The sequence below is a fragment of the Hypanus sabinus genome, chromosome 8 (assembly GCF_030144855.1).
Source record: "Hypanus sabinus isolate sHypSab1 chromosome 8, sHypSab1.hap1, whole genome shotgun sequence".
NCBI lineage: Eukaryota > Metazoa > Chordata > Chondrichthyes > Myliobatiformes > Dasyatidae > Hypanus > Hypanus sabinus.
Genome location: NC_082713.1, coordinates 168,622,002 through 168,639,996, shown reverse-complemented (window position 1 = coordinate 168,639,996; position 17,995 = coordinate 168,622,002). Strand labels below are relative to the sequence as shown.

The window sequence follows — 17,995 nt, the reverse complement described above, 5'->3', positions numbered from 1 at the left end:
CATATTTCAGAAGTAAGTTTATTTTTGTTTTCTCTGGCAAAGTTTTGGGTTTTAAATTCAGTTATTCTAGTTGCTTAATACTCAGCATTTCATAACTTTTGTGCTTGTTAAATATGAGAGTGGTGTTGTAGGTGCTCATTTATGGCAGTGGAACCATGGGTTGGGAAGAAACGTCTGCGTGAAACGTTAGCTCCCTGTGATGTAGAGTATTGGTCTGTGATTCAAAAGTGAAATGATATGCAGCAACTTTGAAAATTTTTTGGACAGGGCACTCTGATGACTGGCAACAAACTGAATTCCGCGATATACAAAGCACATCCTTCATTGCCAATAACAAAAGGAGCCCTAATGCGAGGAATCCCAAGAAGACTAAAAATAAGGTTAGTTTAAATGTGTAAAGTTTCATAAATCCATAGAGTTTTGTTATAGGCATCCAAAGTTTTTTGAGGCATTTGTTATAAAGCAAAACTCCTGTAAATTGTTTTGTTTTGAAGAACCACGTGTCTGTGCTGTTTGATTATATAATTAATGCAGTGCTTTAACTTAACAAACATCTTAACTTTATATACAATGACAAATTAAGCATTTCAGTTGCCACTTATTAAGATACCAGTAAATAAATGACTCTGCAATTACATGTTCCTGTCTACCTCCCGCTATTTCCCAATGAACACTCACATGAACAGAAGTAGCTTAAGGGTTAAATTCTGGAATATCTGTTAATAATATCATTGAATATTATATGTAATGGAATATCATTTAAATTCCTGTGGCTTACAGAATAAGAGGATATCTCCTCTTTAGTTTTTCTCAGTAATGGAAAGCACAATAAACAGTTTTGTGAGGATAAGTACATTTATAATTGTCTTAAATTTAAGAATTGGTGATGGGTAGTTGCAAATGCTGATTTTGAAGTTTTTTATTCAAGACATATTTTGAGTGTAGTGTTCAGTAGTGTATGCACATTCTCAAATCTATATTTCAACATCTTTAGTTTTTCAACTACATTCTTGGGATGTTGTTCTGAGAAAGTGCTTTTGAGCTGTTCCTTGAGCTACCAACAGAAGTGATTTTATTCAACACAATCTAATCCATCCATCTGTTATGTGTCAAGAGTGGCTCAGTGGTATAGTCAGTAGATCTGTCCCTCGTTGACCAATGCTCACTCCTGAACAGTGAGGTTTTCTGTGTGTAGTTTACACTTCATGGTTCACCCAGCACCTTCTCAATACCTCCCATGGCCAAAAGACATTTGAATTGTTAGGTTAATTGGTCACTCTAAATTGCCCTATTATGTGAAGGTGAGGAGAATGGGATTACTCACTGGGCTGGCATAGATTCAGTGGGACAGACTAGCCTCCCCTTTTATCATAAGGAAATATGAGCTATGCTTTTGTAGAACTGTTATCTGTATAAGCATGACCAGGTAAGGACTGATTGGTTTTTCTAAGTTAGATTAATATACTAGTGTTTTTTTTATATATGTATCATTTTGAGAGTGAAGTGACCGCAAGCCTATTTGGCTGTTCTGTGCAAGTCATTTTAATTTGTAAACATTTATTGCTTCCATAAAATGAATTGCCAATTAATCTTGTGACCCACTATTTCCTCTTGTCTTTGAACTGATTGATTTTTATTTTTATTTTTCTGTCAATGTGTTAATTTCAAGTCTTGATGATTTATTTACCTATTCGTTGTTCTAGTATGATGCTGTATTATTACTGAGAAGAAATGGGTATCAGTTCTTGTTCTGTCATATTGGCACTGTTTTCGGTGGAAAGCTAACATATTTCAGATGACAAGGGACCACTGGTTAGACACAGGCGCAGCTTTTCTTCCTGCCACCAGTGCCCCTCACTCCTCTCCAAGTTATAGCAGAAAATTGTGAATTCATATCTGCCGGCAAGTGTTTGTGCTGTGTACTGACAGCAGAACTTTTGTGCCCTGCATCTGTGATGTGTCAGCGCATGTATGCACCCTGGGTAAACATAGAAAATATGAAAATAGGTGCAGGAGTAGGCCATTCAGCCCTTCGAGGCCATTCAGTATGATCATGGCTGATCATCCAACTCAGAACCCTGTACCTGCCTTCTCTCTATACCCCCTGATCCCTTTAGCCACAAGGGCCATATCTAACTCCCTTTTAAATATAGCCAATGAACTGGCCTCAACTGTTTCCTGTGGCAGGTAATTCCACAGATTCACCACTCTCTGTGTGAAAAAGTTTCTCCTCATCTCGGTCCTAAAAGGCTTCCTCTTTATCCTTAAACTGTGACCCCTCGTTCTGGACTTCCCAACATCGGGAACAATCTTCCTGCATCTAGCCTGTCCAATCCCTTTAGAATTTTATACGTTTCAATAAGATTCCCCCTCAATCTTCTAAATTCCAGTGAGTATAAGCCCAGTCGATCCAGTCTTTCTTCATATGAAAGTCCTGCCATCCCAGGAATCATCTGGTGAGTTTGTGCTTTCTGATGTAGGTCCAGCAATTAGTAGAGGCAACAGCTGGATGAGCAGCTGAGAAAGTGCCCTCACCCTGAACTTGCCTGTGTTTTAATTTTCCAAAGGAATGAGATAACATTGACTTGCAAATTTCATTTTACATGTATCAGTATAGAGTATCCTTTAAATTTCATAAAATTACTTTTTTCTTTAATAGCTTAACAGAAGGAAGCATCAGCAGTCATGTGTGAAGAATGACCTGAACAGTTTCTCTCCACAGTATGGGGAATCAGAAATGTCCCCTTTCCTGTCTGAAAACAGGTAAAACTCACTCCTTAAGCTGATTCAGGCTAATAATGTTTCAGAACTATTAAATGAAAAGAAGTGGCCTTGTTGAGTGTTCCATGGATCATTTAAGTTGTATTAATGGTGAAAAACCTATTTTTTCAGCGTTAAGCTTGCTTCATTTGTACATTAGAAAGTACCAATCAGAGTTACCATGCAACAAACCATCCTGAAGTTACATGAAGGTTCAAATAGCTTCGCATAAAAGTATGAGAGCTGGCAATTACTAAGTGAAGTGGTAAAATTTATGCTAAGTGCATTTTTTAACATTTTAAAGTCTCATTGAAATAAAAATCAGCACAATTTTTGATGTTGCTTTCCCAAGGGAAACTAAAGATGAATCACGTGTTAGGATTCAGTGTATGGTTATTGGAACATTATATGCACCCAATCTGTTTAGAATAATATACAAATTTATTATTGTGATTTTTGTAGTTTACTGAAACCATTTTCTATAGGAATGAGTCTAGCATATGTAAAAATTATAAAAATTAACTGTATAGTTAGGTTATATGATCCCAAAGGAAATTACAATGCCACAGTAGCATTACAAGTGCACAGATATAAATATTAGAAGAGAAGTAAAAAGAGTAAAAAATAAGTTACCTCAAACTGTCTAACATGAGGGGATGGTCATTACTTCCCTGGCTATAGGTTGACATTATAGAGCCTAATAGCCGAGGGTAAGAATGACATCATTTAGCACGCTTTAGAGCAGCACAGTTGTCTTAATTGAATATCACTTTTGTCTGGTTAAAACTGTTCAATTAGTTAAATATCTGAAGATATTTTGAGGGAGCAAATTTTACAAATGAACTATTGTCAATATTGATATCAGATTGGTAGATATTACAGAATAATTTGTGTGTTGAGATGTAAGTGAATTATGTTAGGTGGAATTTACCATCCACATTTGATAGCACTGGAAAACAATTTTTTTCAAAACTTGCTCCCTCAGAATTTTTTTGGTTATGATAGAGCGCTTGACACTGAACACAAATATAATTTCAGACTACTTGTATCACATGAATTTGAAGAAACAAGAAATTAACTTTTATTGAATGTAATGTATTTAATTGCATAATGTTGCTGAACAAAGCTAAAAAATATTTGGTTGATGATTTTCATTTCTACTCAGTGTCTGAGGTTTCTTGTTTAGTTATCCAACAATAGTCAGCCAGCATTGATAGATTCCAGTTGCCCTGATACTGTTTTTCCATTACCTCAATGACCTGGTGAAACCTTTTACCGTGCTCATCACTGACAGTGCCAAGATTCGCAGGGAAGAAGTCTAAATGGAAATGCAGAAAATGAATCTTTAGTGACATGTTACACTTCATTGTTTTGTATGCTTGAAGCATGTTGTCAACCAGCTGTGTGTAGTTTGGTGCTTTGTAGTTGCCAAGAAAATTTTTCAACAACATCTTTGATTGCCTTCAAAGTGATTTTCTCTGGTCCCACTAAGTTCTTCAAACTGCCTATCATTGTTGACCTGTTTGAGTTGTGGACCAACAAAAATGCCTTTCTTAATCTCAACATCAATTATTCTGATTTGAGTTATGAATTGAAATAATAAATGTAACCCTTGGTTCGGCTAGCAGCTTAATCTAGGGGAAGGGGCCTAACTTAAGGAATCTTGTTTGGGTGGATGCTGTGTGATGTGTTCCCCGTTACAAATCAGTGCCATGAAATAAGAAACAGTACACAATATCTGTTCAAACAACTGAGCTTTCTAATTCTTAATTTGAGTATATGATTAGTAAAGGAACAAATAAAGAAAAGGGCGCATTCTCATGAAACAGTCTTGGGACTGTTTCCAAAGCACAACTTTGGAACTCACGGTTCCATCCATTTGTTCCATGTCAAGCTCCTCTGAGCGTAGCTGACCCTTGGACCCTCGCTCCAAGTCCACTCCAAACGGCAGTCTACCAACTCTGTCCATTCGCAACTTCTCTCTTCATCTCTCCCATACAAAAGACTGTGAAATCCCTGCTCCCAGACCCACAAGAAAGAACAACTTGCCTCTCATTGGATAGCACACATTCCCAAGCCCTGTTATCTCTAGTCATTACCCAAACATTGCTGCTACAGAGAATCCATTACCTTAGCAGTGAAACATTACAGAGAGGCCATTACATTAGCAGTGAAACCTTACAGTGCGTTACACAAATATAGGTGATTTTGAAAAAGTGGTGTGTGTGAGGGAAATTTCATGGTGATTTACATAATCAGCAGCCCAAAATCCATAAGATACACCGATAAATATTCAGGAAGCAAAATCATTGTTGTCCAGTGTTATCTGTGTAGCACCTTTTAATGGAGTAAACTACGTTACATGGCATCAAAGGTTACAGGGAGAAGGCCAGGAACTGCTACACATATGGTGCATAGGAAACTGAGGATGACTGTGAAGCCCAAACTGGAGAGAACAAGTTTGAAGGCAAGCCCTGGAGGGATTTGAACACAGAAGAGAATTGTATATTAGGGCATTTCAAGTTTATCTTCTATGAACTATAATGGAACACACATTAAAGAATAAGTAGTGAAGCAGTTAGCACTAGTGGCCTGGTTTCAATTCCACCCTTGTCTGTAGGAAGTTTGTATGTCCTCCCCATGACTACATGGGCTTTCTCCAGGTACTCCAGTTTCCTCTCATATTCCAAAGATGTACGAATTAATAGGTTAGTTGGTCACATGGATGTAATTGGGCGGCACAGACTCTTTGGGCCAGAAGGGTCTGTAACTATGCTATTTCTCTAAAAGAAAATATGATGTGGTTATTTTTTGGGGAGAAATGGCCACAGTTTCTTTAGTAGTTCGGCAAAATCCGGACTGTGTAATGGTGAACATATGTTTTGTTCTTGCTATTCAAAAATATTCTCTTTTATAGCACCGAGTTTGTTGACATCTGTGAAGTTGCACCACTAATCAGAGAGAAGCAAAGAGGACCTGAGTCACTTAGATTGCCATGGCGAAATTTTCTTGCTGCTCTTACAACAGAAATGTTGAGGTACTGACTCAGAATGAAATTAAAGCTTAAATTTGTGTATTGGATATTTTAATGTTTGGAGCAATGGCTTAATACATTGGATAACAGTTTTGTTCCTTAAGACTGTGAGACAGCAATGTCACCAATATTGATTGGCTAATACCAATGACTGCTTATTGGTCACAACTTTGCGAGTATCAAAGAAAACTTAACAGAATGTAGAACAGAGAACAACAAAGCACAATACAGGCCTTTCAGCCCACGATGTTATGCCAACCTTCTAACTTACTCCAGGATCAATCAAACCCATCATTCTTCTTTTATGCATGTGCTTAAGAGTCCCTTAAGTGCCTCTAATGTATCTGCCTTTATCACCACCCTGGCAGGGTGTTCCATGCACCCACTGCTCTATTTGTTTAAATAAAATCTACCTCTTGACATATCCCCCCTTTTTACTTTCCTCCAATCACCCTAAAGTTATGAGCTCTTTTGTTAGCTTTTGCTGCCCTGGGAAAAGGGTTCCAGCTGTCCATTCTATCTATGCCTCTTATCATCTTAATCAGCAGAATATTTTAATGATTAGTTTATATATAAAATTGGGTTTGTATTGTGCTTTTGTTGTTTGTTATCATTTTTCCAAAATGTGTGTCACTTTTTTTAAAATGCCTCTAGGTACAGTTTTGTCCAATCCTTGCAAGATGGCTATCCTCAATTTGTTGTTAATGTAGCTGTTTCAGGCCTCCAATCCATTTTTTCTAAAAGGCAGATTGTGTACAGTACATATACAGTTATATATTAACACAGAGATTCTGCAGATTCTGGAAATCCAAAGCAACACACACAAAATGCTGAAGGAACTCGGCAGGTTAGGCAGCATCTATAAAAATGAAAAAGTTGACGCTTGGAGCCAAGACCCTTCAGCACGACGGGAAAGGAAGGGGGAACACATCAGAATAAAAGATTGGGGGTAGGGGAAGGAGGACAAGCTAGAAAGTGATAGATGAAGCCAGGTGACTGGGAATGGTAAAGGGCTGGAGAAGAAGGAATCTGACAGGAGAGGATAGTATATCACAGGAGAAAGATGGGGAGATAAAAGGCAGGTGAGAAGAAGGGCTAAGAAGCTAAGTGGGGAATAGAAGAAGGAGGGGAAAAGAAAAAAATTGCCGGAAGGAAAAATCAATATTCATGCAATGGAGGGTATTCAGACATAATATAAGATGTTCCTCCTTCATCCTTAAAGTGGCCTCATTGTGGCAGAGGAGGAGGCCATGGATTAACATATTGGAACGGGAATGGGGATAGGAATTAAACTGGGAAATTCTGCTTTTGGAGGATGGAGTAGAGGTGCTCAACAAAGCAGTCCCCCAGTTTATGTTGTGTCTCACCAATGTATAGGAGGCCACATCGGGAGCATCAGATGCTCTAGGCAACCTCAGCAGATTTGCAGGTTATACATTCTCTTTATCAGTGATCCTGATTGTCCAATAGGATTTTATGTGGAAAATAAGAAGTTAGAGAGGTTCTGGAGCATTGTCTCACCTTTTTATTCACTTCTGTACATTCTTGTTGCTTTGTCAGCCAGTTTCCCTCTAAAACAGTATCATTAAAGCATGTCATTATCGTTATCCAGCCAATAATTCAACCTGCAGTATAACTTTGGTTCCACTTGAGCTGAAAACCTTGAATTATGCAAATTAGAAATGTTCTGAAAGCCATAATTTGTAACATCAAGCACTCCTAGTGACTCTGCGTACTTAACTTGGTTGTTAACTATATTTTAAGTAGATATTTTGTCTTTACCTATGCTCCATACTAAAATGGGTCATTTGCCTCATGAAAACAATAATTTATATTGCTTTATGTAAGACAAGTGTAATTCACCTATTTCAAATGTAGTACTTCAGTTTTCATGCAGTATGCTTAAGTTGGCCAATGTGGAGGGAAAGCAGAGTGTTTCTTTTTGAGACTTTTTTCTTTTACAGATATGAAACAAGCTTAACTTCTGTTGAAAATGATGAAACAGCAACTGCTTTACCTCTGCGAGATCTGACATCAGGAGCTTCTTTTCTGTCAAACCCACTTGGATTGGGGCGTTCTGGTGAGATAATTATTTCCAACTCAAAGACAGCCTCTTTCTAGGTACTTTCTGATTTTAAAACCTTTATGGTTTGCACTGTTCAGCATTTTTGCTGCTTAATGATACACTCATAGTTGCAAGAAATAGTTTAAAATATACTTTCTAGCTTTTCTTTAGTCAATTATTTTGCTTAAAATTCCGTAGGATATTTTTATCGTCAACTCTTTTAAAGAAAGTAATTGTATAAGGACATATATTGAAGATCTGGTTTTTTTTTCATTTCCTTTGCTACTTGTCAGCATAAATTTTGGAAATTTGTTCATTACAGTAAAAACATTAAGAATAGTTTTAAAAAAATCCCACTTTTATTTCCAAGTTTGAACGTTACCTGTGTAGCAGCTAGCGTAACACTTTACAGTGCCAGCAATTAGGGCTTAATTCCCATCTCTGCCTGTTAGCATTCTCCCTGTGACTGCTGGGGTTTCCTCCCACTTTCTAAAGATGTACTGGTTAGTGGGTTAATTGTTCACATGGGTGTATTTGGTGGGTTCATTGGGCTGGAAGTGCCTGTTACTGTGCTGTATTTCAAAATAAAAGTCATTGCTATTATTTTACTTGTATAAAAATTTGGCTGACAAATAATACAGCGTGATATCATTTGCAGATACAGTCTGAAAAATGGCAGGTGGATTTTAACCCAAATAAATGTTCGGTGGTGCACTTTGGTAGGGCGATTGCAAAGAAGTCAGAGCACTGTTGAGGGCAAGGTCTCAAAGAGATGTTGGGATCCAAGCTCATAACTCCTGGAAAGTGGCTAAATAGGTTGATAAGGTGGTGAAGAAGGCTTATGGAATGCATGCTTTTATTAGTTGAGGCACTGAGTTCAAAAGTCAGGAGGCTATGTTGCAACTTTATTAAACTCTGGTTAGACCACATCTGGAGTATTGCTTACAGTTCTGGGAAGGATGTTGAGGCTTTGGAGAGAGTTCTGAAGAGGCTTACCAGGATGCTGTCTGGTTTAGAAGGCATGTGCTATCACGATAAACTTGGGCTGTTTTCTATGGAGCGTTAGAGGCTGAGATAAGGTTCACAGGATTATGAGGGGTATAGATAGAGTGGACAGGGTCTGTTTCCCAGGGTTGAAATGTCTTAATGCCAGGCGGTTACCTTAAAGATTAGTAGAAATCTCAGTGCTATTTAAATATAACAGATTACCTGTTAAAAGTGAAATCGTAAAGCTGTGTTCTGTTAATGACAGGTGAAATGTTTAAGGGGAACAAGAGGGGGGCTTCTTCACTCAGGGTGATGCAAGTGTCAGTAGAAGTGGTAGATGTGGGTTCAGATTTCTCTAAAAGAGAAATTTAGATAACTACCTGGTTGAAATGGGTAATGAAGGCTGTAGTCCAGGGGTAGGTCAGTGGGACTAAGCAGAATAACAGTTTGGTACAGATTAGAAGGGTGAAAGGGCTTCTTTCTGTGCTGTATTACTCTATGGCTAAGTAATTTTTAATTTCTAGATAATGTGCACATTTAGCACAAATTCCGTTTGTTATCCAATGACAAAATTATTTTTATGTTAATGCCATGTGTAAAAGGACCTGACTTCATAAGCACTGTACCACATCTTCTGGTTGAACAAAAACATTTTTTGAACTGATGTTTTTTTACATAGACAACTTAGACTGGTGTTTATTGTCTGCCAAAGGTGATTAAGGGGCAGATGAGGCCAGAGAGGACTCCCAGCCGTACAAATTATGATCACATAGTACAAATTAGTCATTAATATTGACAAATCTTTCACTTGAGAGGTAATCTGGACTTAAGTTTGGCATATCTGATTGGTGCAGGCACACTCTGTGGTAACATAGATTATACTAAAGTATTATTTTGATATTTAAATCTGCAATCTTCCTATCTAGAGAAATAACTACAAATGCAAATTAAAACAATCATTCAGTCAAACAGAACAATAGATAGCTAAGTATTTCTCTGATTGGTAACTCCATGGCACAATGTGCTGCATTAAATTAGCAACTAAAGATGCTTTACTTAAGACCTAAGCCCTCTTACCTAGTTTAAATTGATAGTTTTCTGTTTGTTAGATGTATTTTCCCAAGATGAGTGTTTGATAGTTCCTCGAGTTTTTATTCTTACAGTGAGCATATTATTCTGCCTTTGTTTAAGAACTTAAGACCATAAGACATAGGAGCAGAATTAGGCCATGCAGCCCATCAAATCTCCCTGCCATTCAATCATGGTTGATTTATTATCCCTCCAACTCCATCCTTCTGCTTTCACCTCGTAACCTTTAACATCTTTACTTATCAACCTCCACTTTAAATAAATGTACCTAATGAATTGGCCTCCACAATCATTTGTGGCAGTGAATTCCATCGATTCACCACCCTCTGGCTAAAGAAATTCCTCCTCCTCTATTTTCTGAAGGGATGTCCTTCTATTCTAAGGTTGTGCCCTCTTGTCCTAGGTCCTTCCCCCTCACTATGGGAAATATCCTCTGCATGTCCACTATCCAGACCTTTCAGTATTCAGTATGTTTCAGTGAGATATCTCCTCGTTGTTCTGAACTCAAGTACAGAGCTATCAAACGTTCCTCATGTTGATTTTAAATGAACTGATAAAGAGCTTATTATGCTGTAATTTTGAAACTTACAGTAACATATTTATCTCTTACTGTTGAAGCACTATGCTCCGTTAACTGTGAACACCCATACCCTAGTTATCTGAAGGTCTCTTTACACGGTGTGGAAAAAGGAAGATAATTTCAGGAAACTATAAAGCCAAAAGAAATGTTCATTTAAAAATAAAGAACTGGAGATATATGGCAGATGGTCCTTTGCTAACTTTTAGTTAATTGGTCGTATTATGTTTTGCAGTGCTCCAGTAAGCAAACAGTTATTGATTAAACATTATTATATTTATCCAGTTAATTTTCCTGGCCAGAAGTGTGCACTTGCAGGCACCAGAGGAGGTGGAGAGAGAAAGAGTAAGTCTGGCACAACAGGTAGTACAAATGCAAGCACCTCTGAAGCTTCACAAGGCAGGAGAAGATCAATGCGCATCAGCAGAGCAGAAAACACGGACAAATGTGCCAGCTCATCTCAAAGGCCTCAGTCAGGTTCGGCTACGTCGGTTTCCAAAGCACCTGTGGAAAGTACACAAACTCCGCCAAGAAAGGCTGGAAAGCAAAAGGCTACCAAAAGAAAATTAGAGAACGAACAAAGTAAAATTCCCTCTAGTAAAAGGAAAACCAGAGTTACCCGTAGTTCCTACAAGAAATCTGATTCTGGTGGTTCAGACCCAAATGATAGTCCAGTTGTCAGTGAAACTGAGCCTCAACCTCACACACCTGTCTCCAGTGAAAAGCAGGTGACAAGTATGGATGATATTAGTCCAAGCCACTTATCAGCTAATGGTTGTAATGAAACAATTCCTTCAAAAGAAAAGGATAAAGAGGAAGAAGTTACTGAAACAGAGTGCAGTCATGCTGAGGATCCAAACCTATCTGTTGATGAAGTGGACTCTGCACTAATTACTGACCCAGTTAACAGTGAAGACTCAGGAAATGCAAATCTTCCTCCATCTACTGAAGCTGAAAATTTCATGGAACTTAACTCAGGAAAAGCAGCAGAAGGTAGTAACAAAGAAATGATCACAATGGAACCACATCATTTGAAAGATGAGACGTATTCTCTGAGTGCAGATGCACCCTGTACCAGTGCATCCAATAACGATCAAGCTATTGGTCTCTCAAATTTTCCTGAATGCCCATCAAATAAAGATTGTGATCAGGTAAAAAGTAATTCACCAACAGTAGATCAATATTCTGAGGCAGAGTTTACAGAGGAGAGCATGGGAAATCCTGAACAAGTATCTGAATATGTGGGTGTCTCTGAAAAACAGCCAACTGCTGAAACTACAGGAATACATGATGATAGTATGCTCTCTGAGCAGAAATTGTCATTGGATAGTAATGATTTTGAACACACTAATAGAGCTGAGTCTGCAGAAATAAAGGAAGGCCCAGGTGAGGGAGACCATACATCAGGTTATAAAAGTGATACTGATAAAGAGTCATCAATTGAAGTGCCTGAAAGTATTGCAGGAAATAGTGACCTGATGAATGAAACATCTTTGGAGAATATAAAACCTGAGCATGTGAAAACTGAGGAAACTGCAGAAAGTCTAGGTGCTGATACAGAATGTGATTATGGAAGTATTGACCAACAGGGTGCAGGGACACCTGAAACATGTATGAAAGATAACAATCTGAAACACGAAATGACCTCAGAGCAACTAAAGCAGGAGGAGTTTGACATGGGTTCAATGAAAGCTTTAAATGCACCAGAAGACATGTCTGAGATTAAAATAGGTGCTGGTCACAAATTATCTATCGAAAACCATAAAGACGTCATGGAGAATGTTAGCTTGAAGTCTGAAATAGATCCAGAGAACATTGGACTTCAATGTGACATGGAGCTGGATGGAGTTTCAAGTAATCCTAATCAGTCATCAGATCCTGTAAGTGACTTTCATCAGCAGTCAGTTGATGAAAGACCTGAAAAAGAAGTGGAGAATGAATGTCCAAAAATTGAAACCTCTTCAGAAGTACCTAGCCCTATTCAAGTGAATGCGGAGACACAGGAAGATAAAGCTAAAAGTGAAGTGTTTACTGATGGGATCTGCAGTGTTGGTCCTGAGGACTTCAATGTGGATAACAATGAGGTAGTGGCTATGGAATGTGATTCACCTATCAATGACCACCAAATGCCTGAAGCTGAGCCGGAATCTGAAAAAAACTCAAAAGAGAGTGAAGTAAACTCTGTTCTATCCCTGGGTTCAACTCACGAGCAATTGCCACCAGATTCCTCTGTTGAAAATATCACTAAGGAAGGACCTCCTGAGACTGAACTTGAGAAAAGGTCAGAACAGAAAGAAAAAGACGTTCCACGTCGCAAATCTAGATTCCATGCAGCATCCACAACTTGGTCTCCAGAAAGGGAAAGAAAACGTGAACCTAAGAGATCTAGTTCAGAGTTCCAGGGAAAATCTGTACCCACAGCTCAAGAAAGGCCCATGCCCGTACCTGAAGAGAGCTCTGGCTCCAAACCACGGGGAAGATCTGGTTCCCGGGGGAGATCTGGCTCCAAGTCAAGACCACGTTCCAAATCACAGGGCAGGTCACGGTCCAGGTCACGGTCATGGTCCCGGTCCCGGGAAAGGTCAAGGTCTAGATCTAGAACACAGGGGAGATCCAGGTCACGGTCACGGGGAAGGTCCAGGTCTAGGTCACGGGGGAAAGACCATTATAGTCATTTGGACAAACCTACACATGAGCGAACTCGTTCATGGGGGGATGATGGTGACCGAAATATCCCAACATCTCCATCTTGCAAGAAAAGGTCTAGGTCTCCAAGCAAGGAGAGAGGCAAGGAAGAGACTCCCAGTGAAAGTGGGAAGGCGGAAGCAGACAAGGGAAGAAAAGGTAGGCAGCGTTCTAGATCTAGGTCCAAATCCAGAAAAAGGTGTTATTCTGGAGACAAAGAGGATAAACCTGGTTTTTCTCCAGGCAGGAGGGACAGGAATATGGATGACAGCTGGAGAAATATGCGAGGAAAGGATAGATTCAGGATGAATGATTGGGATAGACCGAGGGGATTTGATAGGTTCAGAAAAGATAATCGGAATAGAGAATTTCACCAAATGTCCAGATACCCAAATGAGCAGTTAGCTGGAGATTCAAATGAATATTTAGACGACAGGAACCCTGAATGGGTAATGGAACAAATGCAGCCATCATCTGATGTTCGTATGAGAGAAAATGAATACAGGAATGATGCCAAATGGGAAGAAAACAGATATGAAAGGGATGATTCTTGGGCAAATAGGAACTTTGTCCCAGGCTGGAAGCGTGGGCGTGGACGTTTTCGGGGAGGACCATTTTGTGGTGACCAAAGTGAAATTCCTTGGCAAAATCGAAGGTCAAATTTCTCAGGTGAACAGAATAATTCAGGAGGAAAGTACCAGGGAACTGGATCGCGCAGATATAATGACCATCAGCCCAACAGATGGAGAGGTGATTCGAATCCATCTTCTGATGTCCGTGACCGTTCTGGATGGTCTTCTTTCTCCAGCTGGAATGCAAGGAAAACTCTGCCAGCAGATGTCCAAAATTATTATGCAAATAGGGGAAGGCAAGCTTCAGGGACACAGTCAAGCTGGCAGGGCTCAGAGGAAGAACAGTACCAGGCTTCATCAGAGCAAGGTTTGTACTTTGCTTATTTTCACTTCCTTTTATAAAAAATGTAGAGGATTTTTTTATTATATAAACCTACATGACAGTACTTGATGGTGTAATGGGTGATTAGTCCCGAAAAGATATTCTTAAAAATGTAAATGCTAGAAGTACTAGAATGTTGTGCTTTGTTTCGGATTTCCAGTATTTTTTTACAACAATGCAAAAGTAAAAATAATAGAAACGTGGAATAAAACCTCACATTTTAAAAATGCTGATTTACAAGGATAAAAAGAAAATTGAAATCTTGTGTATGCTTTTGTGAACACTAATAGCTTTTATAAGATAGTGGCTTGTCTGTTTTTTAATTCCTGCTGTGAATTATTAATGAAATTGAAATGCGCAGTCACATCAATCAAGGAATGGATGCCAAGTTTATAAATTCCACACTAGCAAAACAAAAAAAATTGCTAACTTTAGCACTAAGTGCAATCTTAGAGAGGGATGCCAGTCTTATGATTACCAAAATGGCTTAACTTCATGGATTCCATAAGACCATAAGATACAGGAGCAGACTTAGATCATTTGGCCCATTGAATCTGCACCGCCATTTCATCATGGCTGATCCATTTCCCTGCCTTCTTCCCATATCCCTTCATACCATGACTAATCAAAAATCTAGCAGCCACTGCCTTAAATATACTAATGACTTGGTCTCCACAGCTGCCTGTGGCAACAAATTCCACAGATTCACCACTCTCTGGCTAAAGAAATTCCTCCCCATCTCTGTTCTAAACGGACATCCCTCTATTCTGAGCCTGTCCCCTCTGGTCTTATACTCCCCCATCACAGAAAACATCCTCTCCACATCCACTCTATCAAGGCCTTTCAACACTTGATAGGTTTCAGTGAGATCCTCCTCATTCCTCTGAATTCCAGTGAGTACAGGCCTAGAACAATCAAATATTCCTCATATGATCCTGGAATCATTTTCGTGAGCTTCCTTTGAACCCTCTCCAATGTCAGCACATCCTTTCTTTGATAAGGGGCTCAAAGCTGCTCACAATACTCCAAGTGAGGCCTCACCACTGCCTTATAAAGCCTCAGCATTACATCCTTGCTTTTATATTCTAGCCGTCTTGAAATGAATGCTAACATCTAATGGATTCCATTAATTTGGGCTGTCAAACAGCAACAGAACAAATTTCAAATTAAAAGTGTCACAAAATCTTGTAGATAAAGTGAAACTTTCTGTTGATCCAGTATCAAGAACCGAGAAACATGGAAAAGATTGTCAAAGTAAGTAAAACTGACATGAGGAAAACTTTAAAACAACAGGTGATTTGGGTCTAGGATGCACTACCACAGGATTAGTGAAGGCGTGGTAATGTAGTGGTAAGCATGTTTTACAGTACCAGTGACAGTGACCCAGGTTCAATTCCCGTCAATGCCTGTCGGGAATTTGTACGTTCTCCCTGTGACCATGTGGATTTCCTCCAGGTGCTCTGGTTTCTTCCCACAGTCCAGAGACATACTGGTTGGTAGGTTAATTTGTCATTGTAAATTGTTCTTTGCGGGTTTCCGGGCAGCGCAGCTCAAAGGGCTAGAATGGCCTATTCAATAAATAAAATAAATAACCCCAACTGTAGCATTCAGAATGAAATGTAAAAGAATAAAAGTAGCAGGGCTGTGGGGAGGGGCTGGGGACCAGTTGATTGCTTTTGCATAGATGTGGCATGGACCTGAGAAACCAAATGCTCTTCGTTCATGTTGTAATCTTAAATATTTAAAATCATTGTTTTGTGAAGGAAAGGGTCTTTCCAGAGTATAATTTACTGAATTTTAAATTTGCTTGGAGTAGCTTTACTAACAAAGTGTATTCATTCTGGTGATATTGGGACAGCAATGATAGATGTTTTGCCTGGGACAGCACAAGCTAGATAGGCCAAGTGACTTCCAATAACATAACAAATCTGTGATTGTGTGTAAATGTCATTCACAGTGCCTTAGGGAGTCCAGCTCTGGTTTTTACCCTGGGCCTTCCCATGAATGGGTATAGCTGCAAAGGTTTAAGATCATAGTTTTCCTCCTTCTCGATGAGCTGCCAACTATGGCTGCTGAGCCCCATCTGACTGGAGCTGATTTTAAGATGCCAGTAACCTGCATTTTGCCCTTTCTCCTGTCAGTAGAAACAGTTCCACAACGCATAGTAATAACTAAGCTACACATGACCAGGAGTTAGATTTGATTATCAGAGGCTATTTGGGGCTCATACCATTGGGAGCATTTAATAGGCCATTACCCCCTCCTCCTACCCCCAGCTATGACAATTTTAAAGAACCCAACATCAGTTCCAATATATGTGGCATTTTGTCATATTAGAGATGTCACAAGGCTATGTTATAAATTTCTACCTTAGGCATTCTTATCCATTCCTTTGTTGTGCTACATGAGGCATTTGCTTTCCCGTTAGAAATCTAATATTTTAAGTACATTGCATAAACCCTAGGACAGCGCCATCTGCATTCTTCATCCTGAAATCACCAGATGCTTTTTCCATGTTTCCTTCCAAGATTCAAAACCTCACTTCTCTGTGGAGCTGGCATTACCCTATGTGCCAGATTGTCCGAATTCAGAGTGGGAGTTTTGAGATGGGATGCTTTTATGCCTTTTGTTGACTTGAAGATTTGGCTTTTTCATTTATCTCTACAGCAGTTTATAGTCTCCAGCATCTTCTCTGAACATTTTATATTAGCAACAGCCAGCATTCACTTTTGATTGCAACATAATCCCAAAATTTAAATGTACATATATCATTAACATAGGGTATTATTAGTTTTCATTGTTACTAAAATGTGTGTTAAGCTATCAGGCCAAACTACTCAGATCGGACTTCTCAATAAACATTTCTTAAAGCTCACAGTATCTGTTTCTGATCTTTTTTTTTGTAATTTGGCAGATACATCACAAGGGGCATCATCAACCTTCAGTGACCAAACAAATCAACAAATGAATGGCTCACAGCAACCTGTTAGCATGATGCATCAGCCTGTTTTACCACAACCAATGAACCCTCCACCACAACCTATGAATGTCTTTCCCTATCCAATGAATGTCCATCCTCCTTTAATGCATTTCCCTAATCCGTATATCCACCCTCCTCCTCCATTGAATGTGCACACAGGAATGTCAGCAGTGCCACCAACTGCTGCTGGAAATCTACCAAACAGCCCACCCCCACCACCACCTCCACCTCCACCATCCCAGTCAGTGAACTTCCCAGTCCAACAGCTTGACGTGACACAACCTCAGGTAAGAAGAAGTTAAAATCATTTTGCTATGTTTGTGTTTCGGAAGGAAATGAGAAAGTGTTCATTCTGAGCTTCCCAGAATCTCCTGCATTGGTCATCTGAAGACTAGGTTAAACACTCACAGCGAATTAAGTATATTTGTTTGAACAGTTACAAAGCTCGTCTCTGAGGAATTGGTTCTTTTTCTTATGAACATGTCTACCAGGATAACTTGTTTCTTTTTAATATATTTTACCTCTCTACATTTATTCCAGACTTCTGCTGTGTTCAAGGGTGTTATTCCAATCTAGCAGTACCATTTTATTTGTCTAGCATATTGTAACATAGTCCATGACTACAATTCAAAGGTTGTTAAGGTTAGCTAAAGCTATTTATCGCATAGTGTTGATGTTTGGAATATTCTAGTTACTGAACTAGTAACATATGGTTCATGAGTTAACTCACCATTATGAGTTTTAAAACTGCAATAAATCAGGTAAATAAGATGCCAATGATGGAAAAGAGGAAAGGTGTCTTTTCAATATTGCCCTTAAAACACAGCTGCCTTGTAGATGCATGAATTAATTTACTACACCGTT

At 39.0% G+C, this 17,995-nt stretch overlaps 1 protein-coding gene across 4 annotated transcripts in view; it reads left to right on the top strand.

Annotated features, from left to right (window-relative positions):
* scaf11 (SR-related CTD-associated factor 11) overlaps positions 1–17,995 on the top strand; it is a 98,633-nt gene that overhangs the window by 65,346 nt on the left and 15,292 nt on the right. For all 4 annotated transcript variants that reach the window (XM_059978485.1, XM_059978489.1, XM_059978486.1 and 1 more), the window contains 6 exons: positions 268–380; positions 2,660–2,763; positions 5,678–5,797; positions 7,759–7,874; positions 10,798–14,136; positions 17,066–17,418. In XM_059978485.1, the coding sequence (XP_059834468.1) occupies positions 268–380; positions 2,660–2,763; positions 5,678–5,797; positions 7,759–7,874; positions 10,798–14,136; positions 17,066–17,418 (4,145 nt within the window). The remainder of the gene's footprint in view (positions 1–267; positions 381–2,659; positions 2,764–5,677; positions 5,798–7,758; positions 7,875–10,797; positions 14,137–17,065; positions 17,419–17,995) is intronic.